The sequence below is a fragment of the Drosophila subobscura genome, chromosome A, assembly GCF_008121235.1.
Source record: "Drosophila subobscura isolate 14011-0131.10 chromosome A, UCBerk_Dsub_1.0, whole genome shotgun sequence".
Taxonomy (NCBI): domain Eukaryota; kingdom Metazoa; phylum Arthropoda; class Insecta; order Diptera; family Drosophilidae; genus Drosophila; species Drosophila subobscura.
The window spans coordinates 9,370,412-9,385,623 of record NC_048530.1 but is presented as its reverse complement, the minus strand read 5'-3'; the positions used below and the strand labels follow the sequence as shown (position 1 = coordinate 9,385,623).

The window sequence follows — 15,212 nt, the reverse complement described above, 5'->3', positions numbered from 1 at the left end:
AAGCATGCATATTGCTCACATACAATATTTAGATTTTGTTTGTTTGTTTCGATGTACATACAAATGCAACATTTTCTATGTGTTGAATACCTAACTGATAAAATGCAAGACTGTTATACCGTATTTACATACATACATATGTACATATGTATGTACGTATCAGGAGTAGAAAACTACAAAAATTAAAACATTTACTGAGCATAAAAGGCTATGGCATCCTCGGCTTTCATGATCTTAATCACGGGCTGCTGCTACTGCTGCTGCAACAGTGGCTCCGCCGTATCCCGCTCAATGTAGAAGGGAGCCGCCCCGATGTGCTTGCACTTGTACTTCAGCTTACAGCACTCCGGGAAGGGTTTGGCATGGTTGATGCGCTCGCCTCGATTGCAGTTCTCGATTCGCAGCTTGCCGCAGCTGAAAAACGAAAAGTGATTCTTTTCCATTTGGATTTCTTCGAATTGGTTGGTGCTTGAAGTTTAATGACTTAAAATTCGTACAAAATCTTGCCACATCCATCGGTACATACATACTCCGAACTGTTCTAGCTACAGTGATGCTTCCTATCAGATACGACACGGATCTCAGCAATCAAGTTCATAGGAGGGTTTCCATGGCCGAATACAAGTAATTAACTAACTAACTAAATAATTCTAATTTACTTTCATATCAGAACCTAACTTTGTTTTCAAATCAGTCCTTGTTGGTATTTTCTGTTTTCTGGCAGTCATTCGAGTTAGAACCGAATTGGAAAATCAACTTCAATCTGTCTGTTCAAATCTCATTTTAGTTCAGGGTAAACATTTTAGTGTGTCTCAATTCCTTGTAGAATTTCTTATTGGCTAAACTAAATTGTCTGACAACTCGACATGTGTAAACTTAATGTATACATACAGAATTTACATACATATATACATATGTACATATGTACATTTGTTATGTCATCCATCCTTTCTCGCCTGACCTACAATTTATACTCATTTTTAGCTCTTCTTAACGAAATTAAGATGCGGCGAGGCAGTCGACAGTGCACTATGGGGAATTTTACCACTTTTTGTGGAAAGAATTTATAACTTCCAAACGAAACAATATTTTGTAATTAAATTTTTTTATATTAGTTCTTATTAGCGAGAGGTAGTTATGTTGAAGAAATGGACGTGGCAACGCCTTTTGTTCAGTGTAAAATCGAATGTGTATTTTATTTTTGAATTAAATCAAACAAAATATGATGGGAGTGTATTTGGCAATGCCATATTTTACTAAAAAAAAACATTGCCAGTATTTTTAAAAATTAAAAAGTAGACGATAAACGGACTTTTACATTGATTTCTTGTATACTGCAAGCAGCTTCTTTCCCTTGAGATGAAGAAATGTTGGACACAATAGCACTGCCCGTTAGTGCAGAGATACTGGAAAAGTCTCAGCATTATTATAATTGTACGATTGAACACGAATTTAGCCAATCTGCACAGTTTTTTTCGATTTATTTCAAGTTTTCCGTGAAATTGTTCACATGAATCGAGAAACTGTTAAAAAAGTTCTTAAAAGGGTCTAAAAATAGCCCTTATCGCTCTCAAAACTAGCGACAGTTCATACCGCTTAAATGCAATGCAAATTGGCATCCTCTTTTGTAATTTACTTGGTCACTGAGTTCCACCTTGCAAGCGTTTCAGAATTTTCAAACCGTAGGTTATATTACGAAAATGTTAATATCTGCGAAGACGCAGAAAAGCGCAGACAAACATTTGATCAAGGACTGAATACTCTACATTGTAGAGTCTACAATATTCGTTAAGTTTAATGCTTCCGGGAACTACCAGACACTTTGTAAGCCTCTTCAACTACAAATTTTCGTCACGAATATAGACATGTTAAAAAACTAGCCATTTAACCAATTATGACCAATATTTCTTAATTTCAAACTCATAAGTACATTTTAAATACCTGTCTGAATCGAGACATTTCAAAAATTCAATTCAATTGCAATTTTAACTTGATTAAAAAAATTTCGAGAGTCTGCAGTGTGTGGGTATAGGGAAGGGGGCGAGCTAAAGGAGCGTGTTGGTGTGAGAAGTCTTGTAGATGTAGATGACAGATGAAGAAAAAAGGTAAAATTTGACAAATAACCGCTAAGGTGCAGATGTAGTACTGAGTGCCGGGTATAAAAGTTGTGACGCGTAAGAAGCGTCTCACACGTCCCTTCTCGTTCTCGCTTGTTCATAGCAAACAGCTGACTTTTACAGCTGTTATATTTTCAGTGGTGCGCACTGTTACTTTTTTGGGTAAGTAACATTAAAGAGTGGTGTTATTCTAATGCATATCGGTTAAAAAAATATTGTTTTATTGACTTTTGAAAATTGAGATTCGTCCAGAAAAAGTGGTCAAATTCCCCATAGTGCAGTGGCTGTGATCGAGTCAGTGTGTGTGTGTGTGTGTGTGTACGTGCGTACAATTGAATGTGTTAGTGTGTGTGTATGTATCTATGGCTTATCAGTGGCGTGCTGTGAGCATGGCTAATTAGAGTACTCTACACTCACCCCTCGATAAGTATGGAGCCGTCCGCGTTGCATGTGAGGCGCTGGCAGGGGGAGATACCGCTGTTGACACCCGACTCTAAGGCGTCGCCCCGATAAGTGCATCTGCCGGGATTTGCTGCAAAAGACAATCGCGGATAATAAAGTTGGGACTCTCCCAGTGGCATACAGTGACTGAATGGCACATCCGCTTACATGGATCCGGCGGTATCAGGCCCGAGTAGGCGCTGACCTGCGCCATCGCCAGGGCACTGCCGATAGCCAGCCAGGCCAGAAAGTGTGTGGACCGATCTTGGGACATGGGTGTTGCCGCGCTCGTGATCGAAAGTGCACTGAATCCAACTCGATTCAGACTCCCATGCGATTAGATCTGATCCGATCCGCTTTTGTCAGCGCGATCCACTACGCACTCTCTTGCTCGCCCATGGAGATCGCTGAATCGTCGCGCCGTCTCGCACCTTCGTGTCTTACCGCTGCACACTGGGCAAAACTGTCAATACAACCTAATAAAAGTCACAACTTGTATTATACCAAAGCTATATTTTTGAAAGCGCTTATGCTTGATGATGACACACAGAAGGAAACGTGTCCGACCCCATAAAGTTTATATATTCTTGATCAGCATCAAGTTGTTGGAAAAGTTAAAAAGTAAATTAATCAAATAAAATTATAGTTAAATATAAACATATGATACATACATACATATGTACATATTTATATATATACATACATACACACATATGTACATACAAACAAGCACTCAAAAGAAAAGAGTCGAAATTTATTTGATTAATTTACATACAACACATACATACATATGTACATATGTATCTTCAAGTTCCAATAAAACTAAAAAATATATTCTGGGTCATTGACAAGCCCAATCGTACAATCAAAACGAGAAGGGACGTGTGAGACGCTTCTTACGCGTCACAACTTTTATACCCGGCACTCAGTACTACATCTGTACCTTAGCGGTTGTTTGTCAATTTTTTTTTTCATCTGTCATCTATGTACATCTACAACACTTCTCACACCTTGAGCTCGCCCCCCTTGCTTAGACCCGCACACTGCAGACTCGCGGCAGGGGTAGAGGCAGAGGCCGCACACTGCGCGAAGCAGAGTGTAAATGAGAGAATGTGCAAAAAACAAATATAAGCTGCGGGACGGGGTGGGTTTAGCCACTGCAAATTATTTTCTTCATTGTGGCTATAATAATGATCCAATCGGATCCCAATTTCTGAGGTCTGATAGATGTGGTCATTCCCTAAGGAATGGCGTCTTTAGTTTTCCACACCACTATACGTCGGTAGATATTGGACCTACTGTATCGGATCGTGCGGGTGGGCTTTTTGAACGCGTCCGCTGCTTTCGTAAAGCCGAGTTTCAGTTACCGATGTCAAATTTCACTGTACTTAATATACAATGCTATAGGAACTACCTACTTCGATGCAGGATACGTTTTTCACATGATCCTTAACAGTTCTACAGCTTTGTAAGCAGTAATCATCCATCCTCGCTATCATTTTTGAATATTCCGGCAAACAATTGCCTGATCATTGTTTCGCAGATCTTTTTGCACAATTTTTTCAAACCACCTATTCCCAGGAAAGCTACCCAGGTCATGTGTATCCATATAGTTTACCAAGGTCGATGGCATTTTCTGCCCTTTGTTTAATGGAAGCTCCTTACTTCATGAACTTCAATTAGTTAAGCCTGTATTTCCAGCGGGCCCTGACGGAGTTCCCGGCTGTGTACTCCGGTACTGTGCCGAGTCTCTGTGCGGACCTTTGCTTAAACTATTCACTCTATCCATCCATTCTTCTAGCTTTCCCCCCATCTGGAAGGAATCCTTTATAATTCCTCTCCATAAGAAAGGTAACAAGTCTGACGCTATAAACTATAAAGGTATATCCAAGTTATCCGCTATTCCTAAAATGTTCGAAAAAATGTATCTTAAGTGGTATCTTATCTTCAAAATGATGGATACAGATTTTCGGCTCTTGTGGAACTACACCCACCTGGAACACTCCGTGCAGCTATACATAGCAGCGGTACCGCAGGTCGGAGAAGTCTACCCAGGGGCGAAGCTGGTCGCAGTAGACTGGAGTGAGGCTCTCAGTAGACCAAGGGCAAAAATTTGGGTGCCGACCTCTTTGAAAGAGCCAAAACAAAATGTTGCAGCGCTGCAACCCGAACCTTCCAACGGCAGATTGGAAGGTTGTCAAAGTTGAAGCGACGAAGGGCCCCACAAACCGAGCCGTGGTCGTTATCAATAAGGAGTCGCTAGTCCCGATAGAGGCAGCTAAGATAGAACTCAACTTCGGGTTCAGCTCAGGCACCAGAAAGGTGTACAAGTCGGATGCAGCGGCCGGGGCGCGTCCTGTCGACAACCAGTCGAGCAGGGTGTGGCCTCGGAGATCGAAGCACCCGACAATGAGCTGGAGTTGGCCCAAGAAGGTAACTCCACGGAGCTGATGCTCGAATTTGAGGCCATGTGCCGAAATGACAGCTCCGGCGAGTCGGACGCCGACAATAAACTGGTCTAGATGTACAAGGATCCCTCTGAGGCTTCTTCAGATAAATCTCCACCACTGAAAAGCAGCAACTGCTGTCCTCATACTCCGCTTGGAAGCGAGCGGAGGCGACGTAGTCCTAATCCAGGAGCCTTGGGTGGTAGGAGACAAGGTTTAGCGACGAAGGACTACAAGCTGATTGTAGCGCCGAAAGAAGGTAAAATTCGCACAACTTAGCGATGGCGACAACACAGCAACCAGCCTAGATCTTGAAGGAACACACCTCAGAGTAATGTCGTCCTACATGACTCACGAACAAAGCGACCCTCCCAGCGACCTCGTACCCAAGATAACCAGCAACAGCGAGAGGTCAACTGTGGGTAGACTACAAGATCAGCCTTGCCCTATATGAAAAAGAAACCCGGAGAGCGAAAAAAGCTGGCAAAAATTCTGCACTGAAATCTTTTTGGATGAGTGTGTCGTCGGCGCGATCACAATAGGACTGTTAGGCCACCATAGGTGGTCGTCAGCTATATTTATTTGTCTTCGCATACACTTAGACGCATGTACAAATATTCTTAAAATAAGCCGTGATATTTACAAGCAGGAACATAACATAACATAACATAATATCTAGTCTTAAACTGTGATATTTTAGTATTTTTTTTTTAACAATTATTTCTTATTAGACTCGATAACGATTATTCAGTATTTTTTTGGGGGGGACTAGTATTTTCTGGCACATGTGTACAAAAAAGAAGAAGATGCTAACAGAAAGCTACAATTGTTTGTTTATATTCTAATTCTAGTGTTCGTTCGGCAAACAACTCTTTTTTGAGTTCAAAATTTTCAGTAAGTTTTTATAATATTCAACACAAAACTGAAGTATCTGGTCAATGCGGACTCATCTCTGCGACCAACCAATTTCGCTGTAGCGATTAAATATAAAAAAAAAAATTGTTTGTTTACATTATGAGAACGGCTGTGAAATTCTGATTGTAAGTATTAAAAGATATTAAATATCTGTTGAATTAAATTTTAGACTGTCTGTTAATAGGGGGCGTGTTTTTCGGTGCGTTGCCTTCCACCACAGATGCCCTGGTCGACGCCTTTGGATCCTCGGTTCGCTTGGAGATGTCGGTATTAAATGTCTCGTGCTGATGTCTGGCTGCTGCAGCTGCCATGGGGACAGCAAAAAGCCAGTGAGCAGCAGGCCTCCAGCCGGCCACTGTAGGCGTTGTAGTGGCCCTCTCGTACCATTGGGGATTGGATCTGGTCCAGTCCGCATAGAAGTGGATGTATTTGGCCGCTCCATGCCCCATGCCAGAGGATTTGCCTGAATTTGGCAGTGAGTGAGTCGACCTCGTTCTGTACGCTCCAGGATGGCACCAGATGCTGTGGAATAGAGAAAACAGAGTTTTTGCCACCCTGATCGGCATTATTAATTTTCATTCGTCTTTTTTAGGAACTCTGCAGATTCTGGCCTCCGACTGCACAACCGCCAAACTTCCAGCTGGAGCCTCTTCTTGTTGATCAGTGCGGGCTCGGTTCTCTTCAGCAGTAAATGCGGCGTCCATCGCGTCATCCAGTTCCCTTTCCAGTCGCTGTTGCAGGGTGTTCATTCCCTCCTCTAGCAGCTGCTCAGGAGTAGGCGGAGGGAGTTCATGTGGCTCGAGCGGAGTCAGTATTAGCCTCTGTATGTATTCTGGTTCAAAACGGATTCTTTCTGCCATTTCTAACCGAGTTGATTCTCCATTTCTCAGCATCCGAGCATTGTGATTGACCCCGCATATGGACGGTCTCTCCTGTGGAATTCCGAGGGCTATGCGACGCTCTTGTTCAAGGCGTTCTCGCTGGTCAGATGCCTCCTTGGCTCGGGCCTCATTTAGTAGACGCTGCTGCTCAAAAGCAATCTGCTCACGGTGAATTAAAGTTGGCAGCGGCTGCTGCTGTTGGGCTGCTGCTTCCGGCAAGAGCTGCTGTTGGAGCGGAAGAACGTGAGTTTCCAGAGTCACCAGATGCCCCAAATACCGCAATTCATGTTGGAAGAATTGGCACTTATCGATGTTGAGTCTCAAATTTGCCCTCTTCAACCGTCGGAACACCGCTGCCAGGTTGCGTTCATGCTCCTCTTTTGTCTTTCCGATGACGATTTTGTCATCCTGATAGGCAAACGCGTGTGGCATCATTTCGGGTCCTATCACCTGGTGCAAAGCCCGCTGGAAAGTTGCTGACGCGGAATGTAATCCGAATGGCATTATTTTCCATTGAAACAGACCCTTCCCGGGCATGGTGAATGCCGTGAACTGCCTGCTGGCCTTGTCCAACGGTATCTGCCAATATCCGTCCTTCAAATCCAGGCTGCTGATAAAACGTGCCTCCCGCAGCTGGTCCAAAATGTAGTCAATGCGTGGCATAGGGTAGGCATCCTTGATAGACCTTGCGTTGATCTGTCTAAAGTCAACACACAGGGCTCCGGGAGGAATCATTGCATCCTAGCTTGAGCAGTTCGTCCACTTTCTTGTCGATTTCGGCCTGCATTTTTGGGTTCTTTATGTAGTACCTCTGCCTGATTGGGTGTGCGTCTCTCATCGTAATCGTGTGCACAGCCACATTTAAAGTCCCCTCCATGTTTGCGAATTCGGCCAATTCCTGAGCCAGAAACGCTTCTACTTCGTTGTCCCGCCACACTTCTTTGTTCCCTTCCTCCATTGGTGTCTCTTCCAGCCTCTTCTCGTCTGTCTGAGCTCTCTCCACTTCTGCTACGGACAGTTTCTCCTCTTCCTTTCCTCCACATATCACCTCTGCTCCGCACAGGTCACCTCTGCTCCGACCGCGGCAAGGAAATCCCATCCGAGAACCAGTGAGTCGATCACGCCCGGCAGAACGAGCAGCGCCATCAGCACCACCTTGTCTCCGAAGGCCATCTCCACCTCCAGCTGCGTTTTGACCTCCTGGCTGTGGCCGTTCGCTAGTCGTACTCGTTTCCGCGTCACCTCCTCGCGGCCAACTCCCCACAGCTTATCCGCCAGTTCGCAACTGATGAAGCTTCTTGTGGCCCCCGTATCTACCGTCGCCTTCCACTCGCTCCCTGCGATCATCACCCTGGCTGTGAGTTGCACCTCCTCCTCTTTACTCCGCCGACTAGGTTCTAGGGGCCTCCTCTTGCGACCCCGGCACTGCCCTCCGAGGCGTGGGTCGCGGTGCGTTTCCCGCTCGCTTACAGCACTGCCAGGTCAGCACGCCTACATTGCCGCACCTTCAGCAGTATGTTAAAGTGCGTCCGGTGCACGCTTGGGCCCAATGGCTGTCGCTCCCACAGCGCCGACGCGCCTGCGCCGGATTCTTGACGAATCCCCCCTGCACGTTGGCATTCGCCAGATCGGCGTGCATTGATGGGGCCGGCCTGTCAGGCGCTTGGCTAGTGCGGTCCCTGGCTCGTCCTTGCACCGGAGGAACACCTCCGCCACGGGCGTCCGATTGAACGGATTATTTGCCTTCGCCCGGCTCGGGGGTTCCTCTCGCCGGAACTACATCCGATCCCTCTCCAGTGCCTCAAACTCGTCCGCCAATGTCATCAGATTCTCCAGATCCTTGCAGTTGTAGGGTCGGATAAACATCCTCAGATCTGGCATGCTATTGTCCCTGATCATCTTCAACTGCTCGTCGGGCGTGCACTTAAGTGGTCGCATGAGCGTCTGCATTTCTACCATATACATTTGAAATGGTTCTCTCCTCTGAAATGGTTTTGCTTCCGGATCCTCACCTCTTGCAGCAATTTTTCAAAATATCCTCTCGGTAGGAAGTGGGCCTGGAAACTGCGCGAGAATGCTCTCACGACGGCCACTGCTTGTTGTTCGCTACGAACCACATCAACGCCAACATCCTTCAGCAGCTCTGGCAAAGCTCTCGGAATCAAATCCAGGTCTAGACCATACATGTCTGCTGACCATTCGACCTGCTCTAGGAACTCCAGTGGGTTTGCCGTTCCATCAACACGGAAAGACCATTCCCTCACCTGCTTGGCTACGTGGGCGTAATTTAGGCGGGGCTGCCTTATCGTATATTCCTCCCCCCTCTGGTGTGAGCTGCGCGGCTCCCTTGGGTCTGCGTAGGCCGGCCTTTCTGTCCTCTCCCTACTCTCCGCTCGTCTTCGACTGGGGGATCGGCTCGCCACCGGTATGACCAGGCTGGCGATGAGTTCCTCTGCGTCGCCGGATAACTGACCATTGTTAACCCTCTATGCCTCATGTGTGTGAGGATCACTTTCCTCACAATATTTAGACCTTGACAGCTTTTTGTATTTGCTGAAGAAATTCGAGATCGTAAGTTCCAAGCTGCGAAATAAAACTAGATTCACGAATTCGCGGATTAGAATTTGGAAACATTTGAATATGTTATCCATAGATATATTTTCGAAAAATCTAGTCGCCGGCTGGCCCTTCCTGCTGCACCCTAAGATTAAATTCTGACACTAAAACGCGATGCAAACGCGAGACCCAAAATACAAAATAAATCGACTGCGCTCTATGGTAGGAGCAGTCTGGACCAGGGACTGCAAATAATGATTATATGTTATTTTTTAAATAAAAAAATCATTCACTTGCGGAAACTTTGAGGCTGTAGTTCTGAGGGCCGGGTATAAAAGTTGTGACGCGTAAGAAGCGTCTCACACGTCCCTTCTCGTTTTTTTTATTATGGTTGGTCTTGTCTCACTGATGAAGAATTAATATAACTTTTCCATTTCCTACGTAAGAAGGAGTCACAATTTAAAGTTGAGTTTTATTTTTGAGCAAAAAATAATCATTATTGATCGATTAGTAAAATATTACTCAGAATTATTCATTATATTGTGAATTTCGATATAACTTGACAGCTAATCATTATCGTATAATTTTGTTAATACCGCTTATAATGATTACCATCCCTGGTATGGATAGAGCCTGTTAGTCTGCTGAACTTGCGTGAGAATCACAGCTGCATTCGCTGGAAAGATCTTAAAATGAGAAACTCAGAGGCCAGGTTAGTAGCCCTATCGGAGCGTGTTGTTGGCATCAGGCACACACACACAACATCACATCACAGCGTCACGGCGTCGCAGCTAATTCGCGTTTGATTATTTAAATTAGCGAAATGAGTGACAGACCGGACCGAAGTGGGCCGGAGGGAACCGAAAACACGCTCTCAAATTGAATAGTTGCTGCAGCTGGTGTCCGAGAAGATCCAAAAATAAACGGCATCAAAGTGCCCAGGCGGGCTGGACCACTGTGGACCATTGTGCTGTCCAGTACTGCTCCGGGAGCCCGAGCCCGTTGAACTGAGTGACGAGTATTACGACGCAGCGCTGCACAGCCGGAGGAGCCCATAGCCCCACCAGCAGAGCTCTGGGCACAGCAAATTCACTTTTTCAAAAAATGTATTTAGTGCAGGGGCGACATTCGCAGCGACAACGAAAACGACAGCGACAGCGACAGCAACAGCAACAGCGAGAGCAACAGGTATAAGCTAAACGCCAACGCCAAAAGCCAATCGCCATAACCACTCACATATACCGTATACAGATATTTGCGAACTTTGCAGACTTGACTTGCAGCACTGAGCACGTCGGAAAGCAGCGACAATTGAGAGGAGGAGAATCTGCCGTTGCAGTTTCTTGCGGGGGAGTCAGCAGAAGAATAGGCTTCCAATTCAGGAACGGGCTCGTGCTGCTGCTACTGCTGTTGCTGCGTCGCTCATATTAGAGCTGAGCAAACCCTAAACCAAACCCTAACCTTGAGCAAACCGCAGCAAGAAAAGAAGCCACATCGTTGAAAGAGAACATGGCCAAATTAGTGACTTATATCTTTATCGTCAGCTCCGTGGTGCTGTGGTATCTGCTGTTATTCGATGGCAGCAGAGGCGTGGAGGCCACCAACGGGCACGGCAGCCAGCTGGAGGGACGCGACTTCCACCACCACGGCGGGAGCCACCACATACGCCGTAAGTAGCTTTCATTGCGACTTTAATGAGCCATCCACGGTCACGTCTCTACGGTTGCATTCCTCAGGTAACATCAATCACTGCTGGCGGCGCTACGATGGCTACAACCTGCAGAACACCATTGTCAACAAGAAGGAGCAGCTGAAGAAGCCCTACGGCATATTGTGCAATTTCAAGTGCACTTGGTTTTTCACAACAAGGTGAGCTGAGAGGGTCTGTGCTCCCCATTGACCACCCTCACTCACACGCTCCACTATCGCTCTCTCATTGCAGCTTCCCCACTTGCGAGTTTATCTATGACTATAAGCTATCCTGCGTGCTGTTCACCTCACTGCCCGACTGTACCACCGTCAAGTGTACGCTCTTAAATTATTTTAGCTAGAGCCCCAGCTGCTAGCCCAGCCCCGCTCCCCACTGCTTTGCAGGCCATATCCGTATACATATTGATAGCTATTTTATTGTATTTATTTATATTTCAGTAGCAGTCTAAGATTTTATTTTCATAGCATAAGTCTGATTACTACTAGATTTTATATGGAAATGGAAAACGTTTAAGCGGTGCATAAAGAGGGACAGAAACACTTTGAATCATCTCTTTGAATTTGAAATCAATCGAAGCTACTCCGAGTGTGCATAAGCGACGCCATTTTCGCTGCATTTGTTGAGCAATTTTAAATGCTACATATGCTATCAGTGGAGCCAACTCTTCCTGCGGCTCCGCATCGAGCATCGTCCTTTGCTCTGGAGAGCGAGAGCCCCGCCGTACACCGTACACCCGTGCGTACAGCTGGCCAAAAAGCAATCCAATTTTTGTGGTAAACAAATTTGAAGCACTTAGTTACCTTTTACGTCGTTTTTATAGCCGGTACTCGAAGAGTAAATAGGGTATATTGTATTTGTGCCAATAACGGTTGTATGTAACGCACAGAAGGAAACGTTTCCGACCCCGATCAGCATCAATAGCCGAGTCTATGTCTGTCTGACTGTCTGTACGTCTGTCCGTCCTGATGAGCGCCTAGTACTCAGAGACTATAAGAGCTAGAGCCACCAAATTTTGCAACCAGACTTCTGAATGCTCACACTGTTACAAGTGTATTTCAAAAATGAGCCCCCTTCCGCCTCCGCAAAAGAGCGAAAACCTCCCAAATTCCGTAGGGAATGACCATATCTGTCAGATCACCAAATTGGGATACGATTGGATCATTATTATAGCCACAATGAAAAAATTAATTTGCAGTGGCCTAACCCACCCCGTCCCGCAGCTTATATTTGTTTTTTTCACATTCTCTCAATCACACTCTGCTTCGCGCTGTTTATGGCCTCTGCCCCTGACACGTCTCTGCCTCTGCCTCTGCCACGACTCTGCAGTGTGTGTCTATAGGGGAGGGTGGCGAGCTAAAGGAGCGTGTTGGCGTGAGCAGTGTTGTTGATGTAGATGACAGATGAAGAAAATATGTAATATTTGACAAATAACCGCTAAAGTGCAGATGTAGTACTGAGTGCCGGGTATAAAAGTTGTGACGCGTAAGAAGCGTCTCACACGTCTCTTCTCGTTTATATTTTATTTCTGTGTATTTCCTTTGTCGGACGCTGCTTTGTTAAAAGCGAAATTTCCGCTCAAGTTTGTGAAGGTATTGTGATGGGGAGCCAACTAAAGTTTACCGACTGGGCTGGGACAGTCGGGAGCTCAGCTCGGCCAGTGGTGGTGGTGGTGGGATTGGGAAAAGGACTGGGCTCAAAATAAGATACATTTTGTGGCTGCACTTAATGGAGCTGTTAAGCGTACGTCTGGGGAGTACGAGAGGGGGGTGTGCACAGATCAACGAATACACACGCCTCAAATGCGGCTTGGTCCAGATGGACCAGAGCCTAATGGAATCAAACGAAATGACATTGATCGCTGAAGGCCAGTGGACCCCGCAGCAGAAGATCAAGTGATCTCGACTCGGATCGAGTGGATCTCGGCTCTGTCCGTGTATTCGTCACTGGGATTGGGGTCGTGGTCGTTGTGCTTTGTGCGTTGATAGGGGGAACGTAATGGGGATGGATGGACTGTGGATCGGAATGGAACGCAGCGCTATCGCTTGGTTTGGAATTAGTGCGTAATTCGCTCATCTGCTCCCATGCCCACATGCTCCCATGCTACCATGCCAGCTTGCTTGGGTGCGTGGACTGTCGCTGGCTTCTACATATTTTCATGTTGATTGGCAAATTACGGCAATTTCTGGGGACTGGGAATTAGATTACTTAGAAGTTGTTATAAACAAATTAATTAACACAATGCAAAAGTTGTGTCACCATCTGGTGGGGCATTTCGACGCTGTCGTTTCGAGCACTCTTCTTGAAGAATCTTGCGGACACTGCCCAGAAAGTTCATGTAAGTGCTAGAGTAACTGCAATGCTGTCATGTAGTCTCCCAAACCCTCACTTATGTATGTACATAAGTACATATGTACATACATAAGTATGTGTGTGTGTATCCCTTCAACATAATGTGTGAATGCCCATGACAGATTAACTTTTTTTTAATGGTAATGTTAATGTTAATGCTATAAGTAAGAGACAAGAAGACTTTTCTCAGTACGCACGAAAGTGTGTACATACATATGTATGTACTTCTCAATAAAATGTGAATGGAGCTTACGGGGAAACCTTCCCATAATAGAATATTCAAAACCAACACTGATGTTGGGACACTATATAGTACTCTACAGCTTTATCAGGGGGTATTTCCACAACGATGTCGCACTAGAAAAAGTGAAAATAACCAGCATTTTTTTTACGATGAGTTCAGAGAGATCCGAGGACTGTTTATTTGGTTGGTCTCCTTGGACTTTTCCATGGAAATGGCCATTTTAACATTATTTTTATCTACAGCTGCGAAAAAAAATAATAGCACCACTACAACACATTTTGTTCTTGACCAAAAAAAAAAAAGCAATTACTGTTGCGTTTTTTTTTAATTTTTAATTTTTTCATATAGTTTAGTATTCCTCATTAATAAAAAAAGTCTTTTCAAATTCCGTCTTTACGTATTTATTAGTTTTGACTAATATTTCGTTGTTTCTATCATAAAAGCTAATAATAATCATTACAATAAGACGTGGAAAGCTCTGAAATGCGAAGAAGCGCGACCTTAGCAAAAAATTGATATTGGACAGAAAAACTTGTAGAGCATTTGGTCAATTGGTAGGAAGTTTCAATAAAATGATTAAAAAAGCCTTAACCCATGAAGAAAAGTGTGAAACACGTGGATGAAACCGATCTATGACCCCTTTTAGGGTCAAAAGACTGATTCGTGAGAGAAAGAAGGTTCCCTTCCAGCCTGCTATCTAGCTTAAAAAAAAAGCTTAAAATAAAAGCGACGGGCTAGAAAGTTCTGATATATCTTAGCCAACATAGCCTAAAAGTCTGCTCTCCAAAAATAAATGGCACTTTTAAACGCCAGACATATTACTAAGCACATGATGTTTGCAAGGAAGCATGCCAATTGGACATCCCTATAATGGAGTAAAATTTTACTATCAGATGAGTAAAAAGTGTTTTATTTACTGAAAAGGGATCTCGATCATACTTAAGACGTCCAAGGAACACCAGTACACCAAAAAACGAGAAGGGACGTGTGAGACGCTTCTTAGGCGTCACAACTTTTATACCAGGCACTCAGTACTACATCTGCACCTTAGCGGTTATTTGTCAAATTTTACATTTATTCTTCCTCTGTCATCTACATCAACAACAACATCAACAGCTCGCCCCACTCCCCTCGAGCCACACACTACAGATCCACGTCAGAGGCAGAGGCTGCACACTGCAGAAGCAGAGTGTGAATGAGAGAATGTGCAAATAACAAATATAAGCTGCGGGACGGGGTGGGTTTAGCCACTGCAAATTAATTTCTTCATTCTGGCTATAAAAATGATCCAATCGGATCCCAATTGCAGACGGACGGACGGACAACGGACGGAAAGACAGACATGGCTCAATCGACTCGGCTATTGATGCTGATCAAGAATATATATACTTTATGGGGTCGGAAACGTTTCCTTCTGTGCGTTACATACATTCACTTTGTGCACAAATACAATTTACCCTATTTACTCTTCGAGTACCGGGTATAACTATTTACTCTTCGAGTACCGGGTATAAAAACCACTAAGAATAAAAGGTTTAATTTAATGGTATG

At 44.8% G+C, this 15,212-nt stretch overlaps 2 protein-coding genes across 3 annotated transcripts; one reads left to right on the top strand and one right to left on the bottom strand.

Moving 5' to 3' along the window:
• Positions 1 to 173: 173 nt before the first annotated feature.
• On the bottom strand, positions 174 to 2,883 carry LOC117903078. Its single transcript, XM_034814875.1, has 3 exons — positions 2,727 to 2,883; positions 2,535 to 2,649; positions 174 to 414 (listed from the first exon to the last, which is right to left on the bottom strand). The coding sequence occupies exons 1-3, from the start codon at positions 2,830 to 2,832 to the stop codon at positions 252 to 254; spliced, it is 384 nt and encodes a 127-aa protein (XP_034670766.1). The 5' UTR covers positions 2,833 to 2,883; the 3' UTR covers positions 174 to 251.
• Positions 2,884 to 9,928: 7,045 nt separating this feature from the next.
• Positions 9,929 to 11,662, top strand: LOC117900259. 2 transcript variants are annotated; one of them, XM_034810577.1, is made up of 5 exons: positions 9,929 to 10,069; positions 10,177 to 10,545; positions 10,609 to 11,026; positions 11,094 to 11,226; positions 11,300 to 11,662. In XM_034810577.1, the coding sequence occupies exons 3-5, from the start codon at positions 10,867 to 10,869 to the stop codon at positions 11,406 to 11,408; spliced, it is 402 nt and encodes a 133-aa protein (XP_034666468.1). In that variant the 5' UTR covers positions 9,929 to 10,069; positions 10,177 to 10,545; positions 10,609 to 10,866; the 3' UTR covers positions 11,409 to 11,662. The 2 variants fall into 2 exon arrangements, with proteins under 2 accessions (XP_034666468.1, XP_034666459.1); XM_034810568.1 differs by lacking the exon at positions 9,929 to 10,069 and having other exon boundaries at positions 10,140 to 10,545; positions 10,628 to 11,026.
• Positions 11,663 to 15,212: the final 3,550 nt, after the last annotated feature.

What these genes read in the sequence shown, in the direction of transcription:
- LOC117900259 (XM_034810577.1), top strand. Translation starts at nt 10,867, where the DNA reads ATGGCCAAATTAGTGACTTATATCTTTATCGTCAGCTCCGTGGTGCTG. An exon ending in CGGGAGCCACCACATACGCC is followed by an intron (nt 11,027 to 11,093) that starts GTAAGTAGCTTT and finishes TGCATTCCTCAG; the next exon opens with GTAACATCAATCACTGCTGG. An exon ending in ACTTGGTTTTTCACAACAAG is followed by an intron (nt 11,227 to 11,299) that starts GTGAGCTGAGAG and finishes CTCTCATTGCAG; the next exon opens with CTTCCCCACTTGCGAGTTTA.
- LOC117903078 (XM_034814875.1), bottom strand. Translation starts at nt 2,832, where the DNA reads ATGTCCCAAGATCGGTCCACACACTTTCTGGCCTGGCTGGCTATCGGC. An exon ending in CCTGATACCGCCGGATCCAT is followed by an intron (nt 2,650 to 2,726) that starts GTAAGCGGATGT and finishes TGTCTTTTGCAG; the next exon opens with CAAATCCCGGCAGATGCACT. An exon ending in GGCTCCATACTTATCGAGGG is followed by an intron (nt 415 to 2,534) that starts GTGAGTGTAGAG and finishes TTCGTTTTTCAG; the next exon opens with CTGCGGCAAGCTGCGAATCG.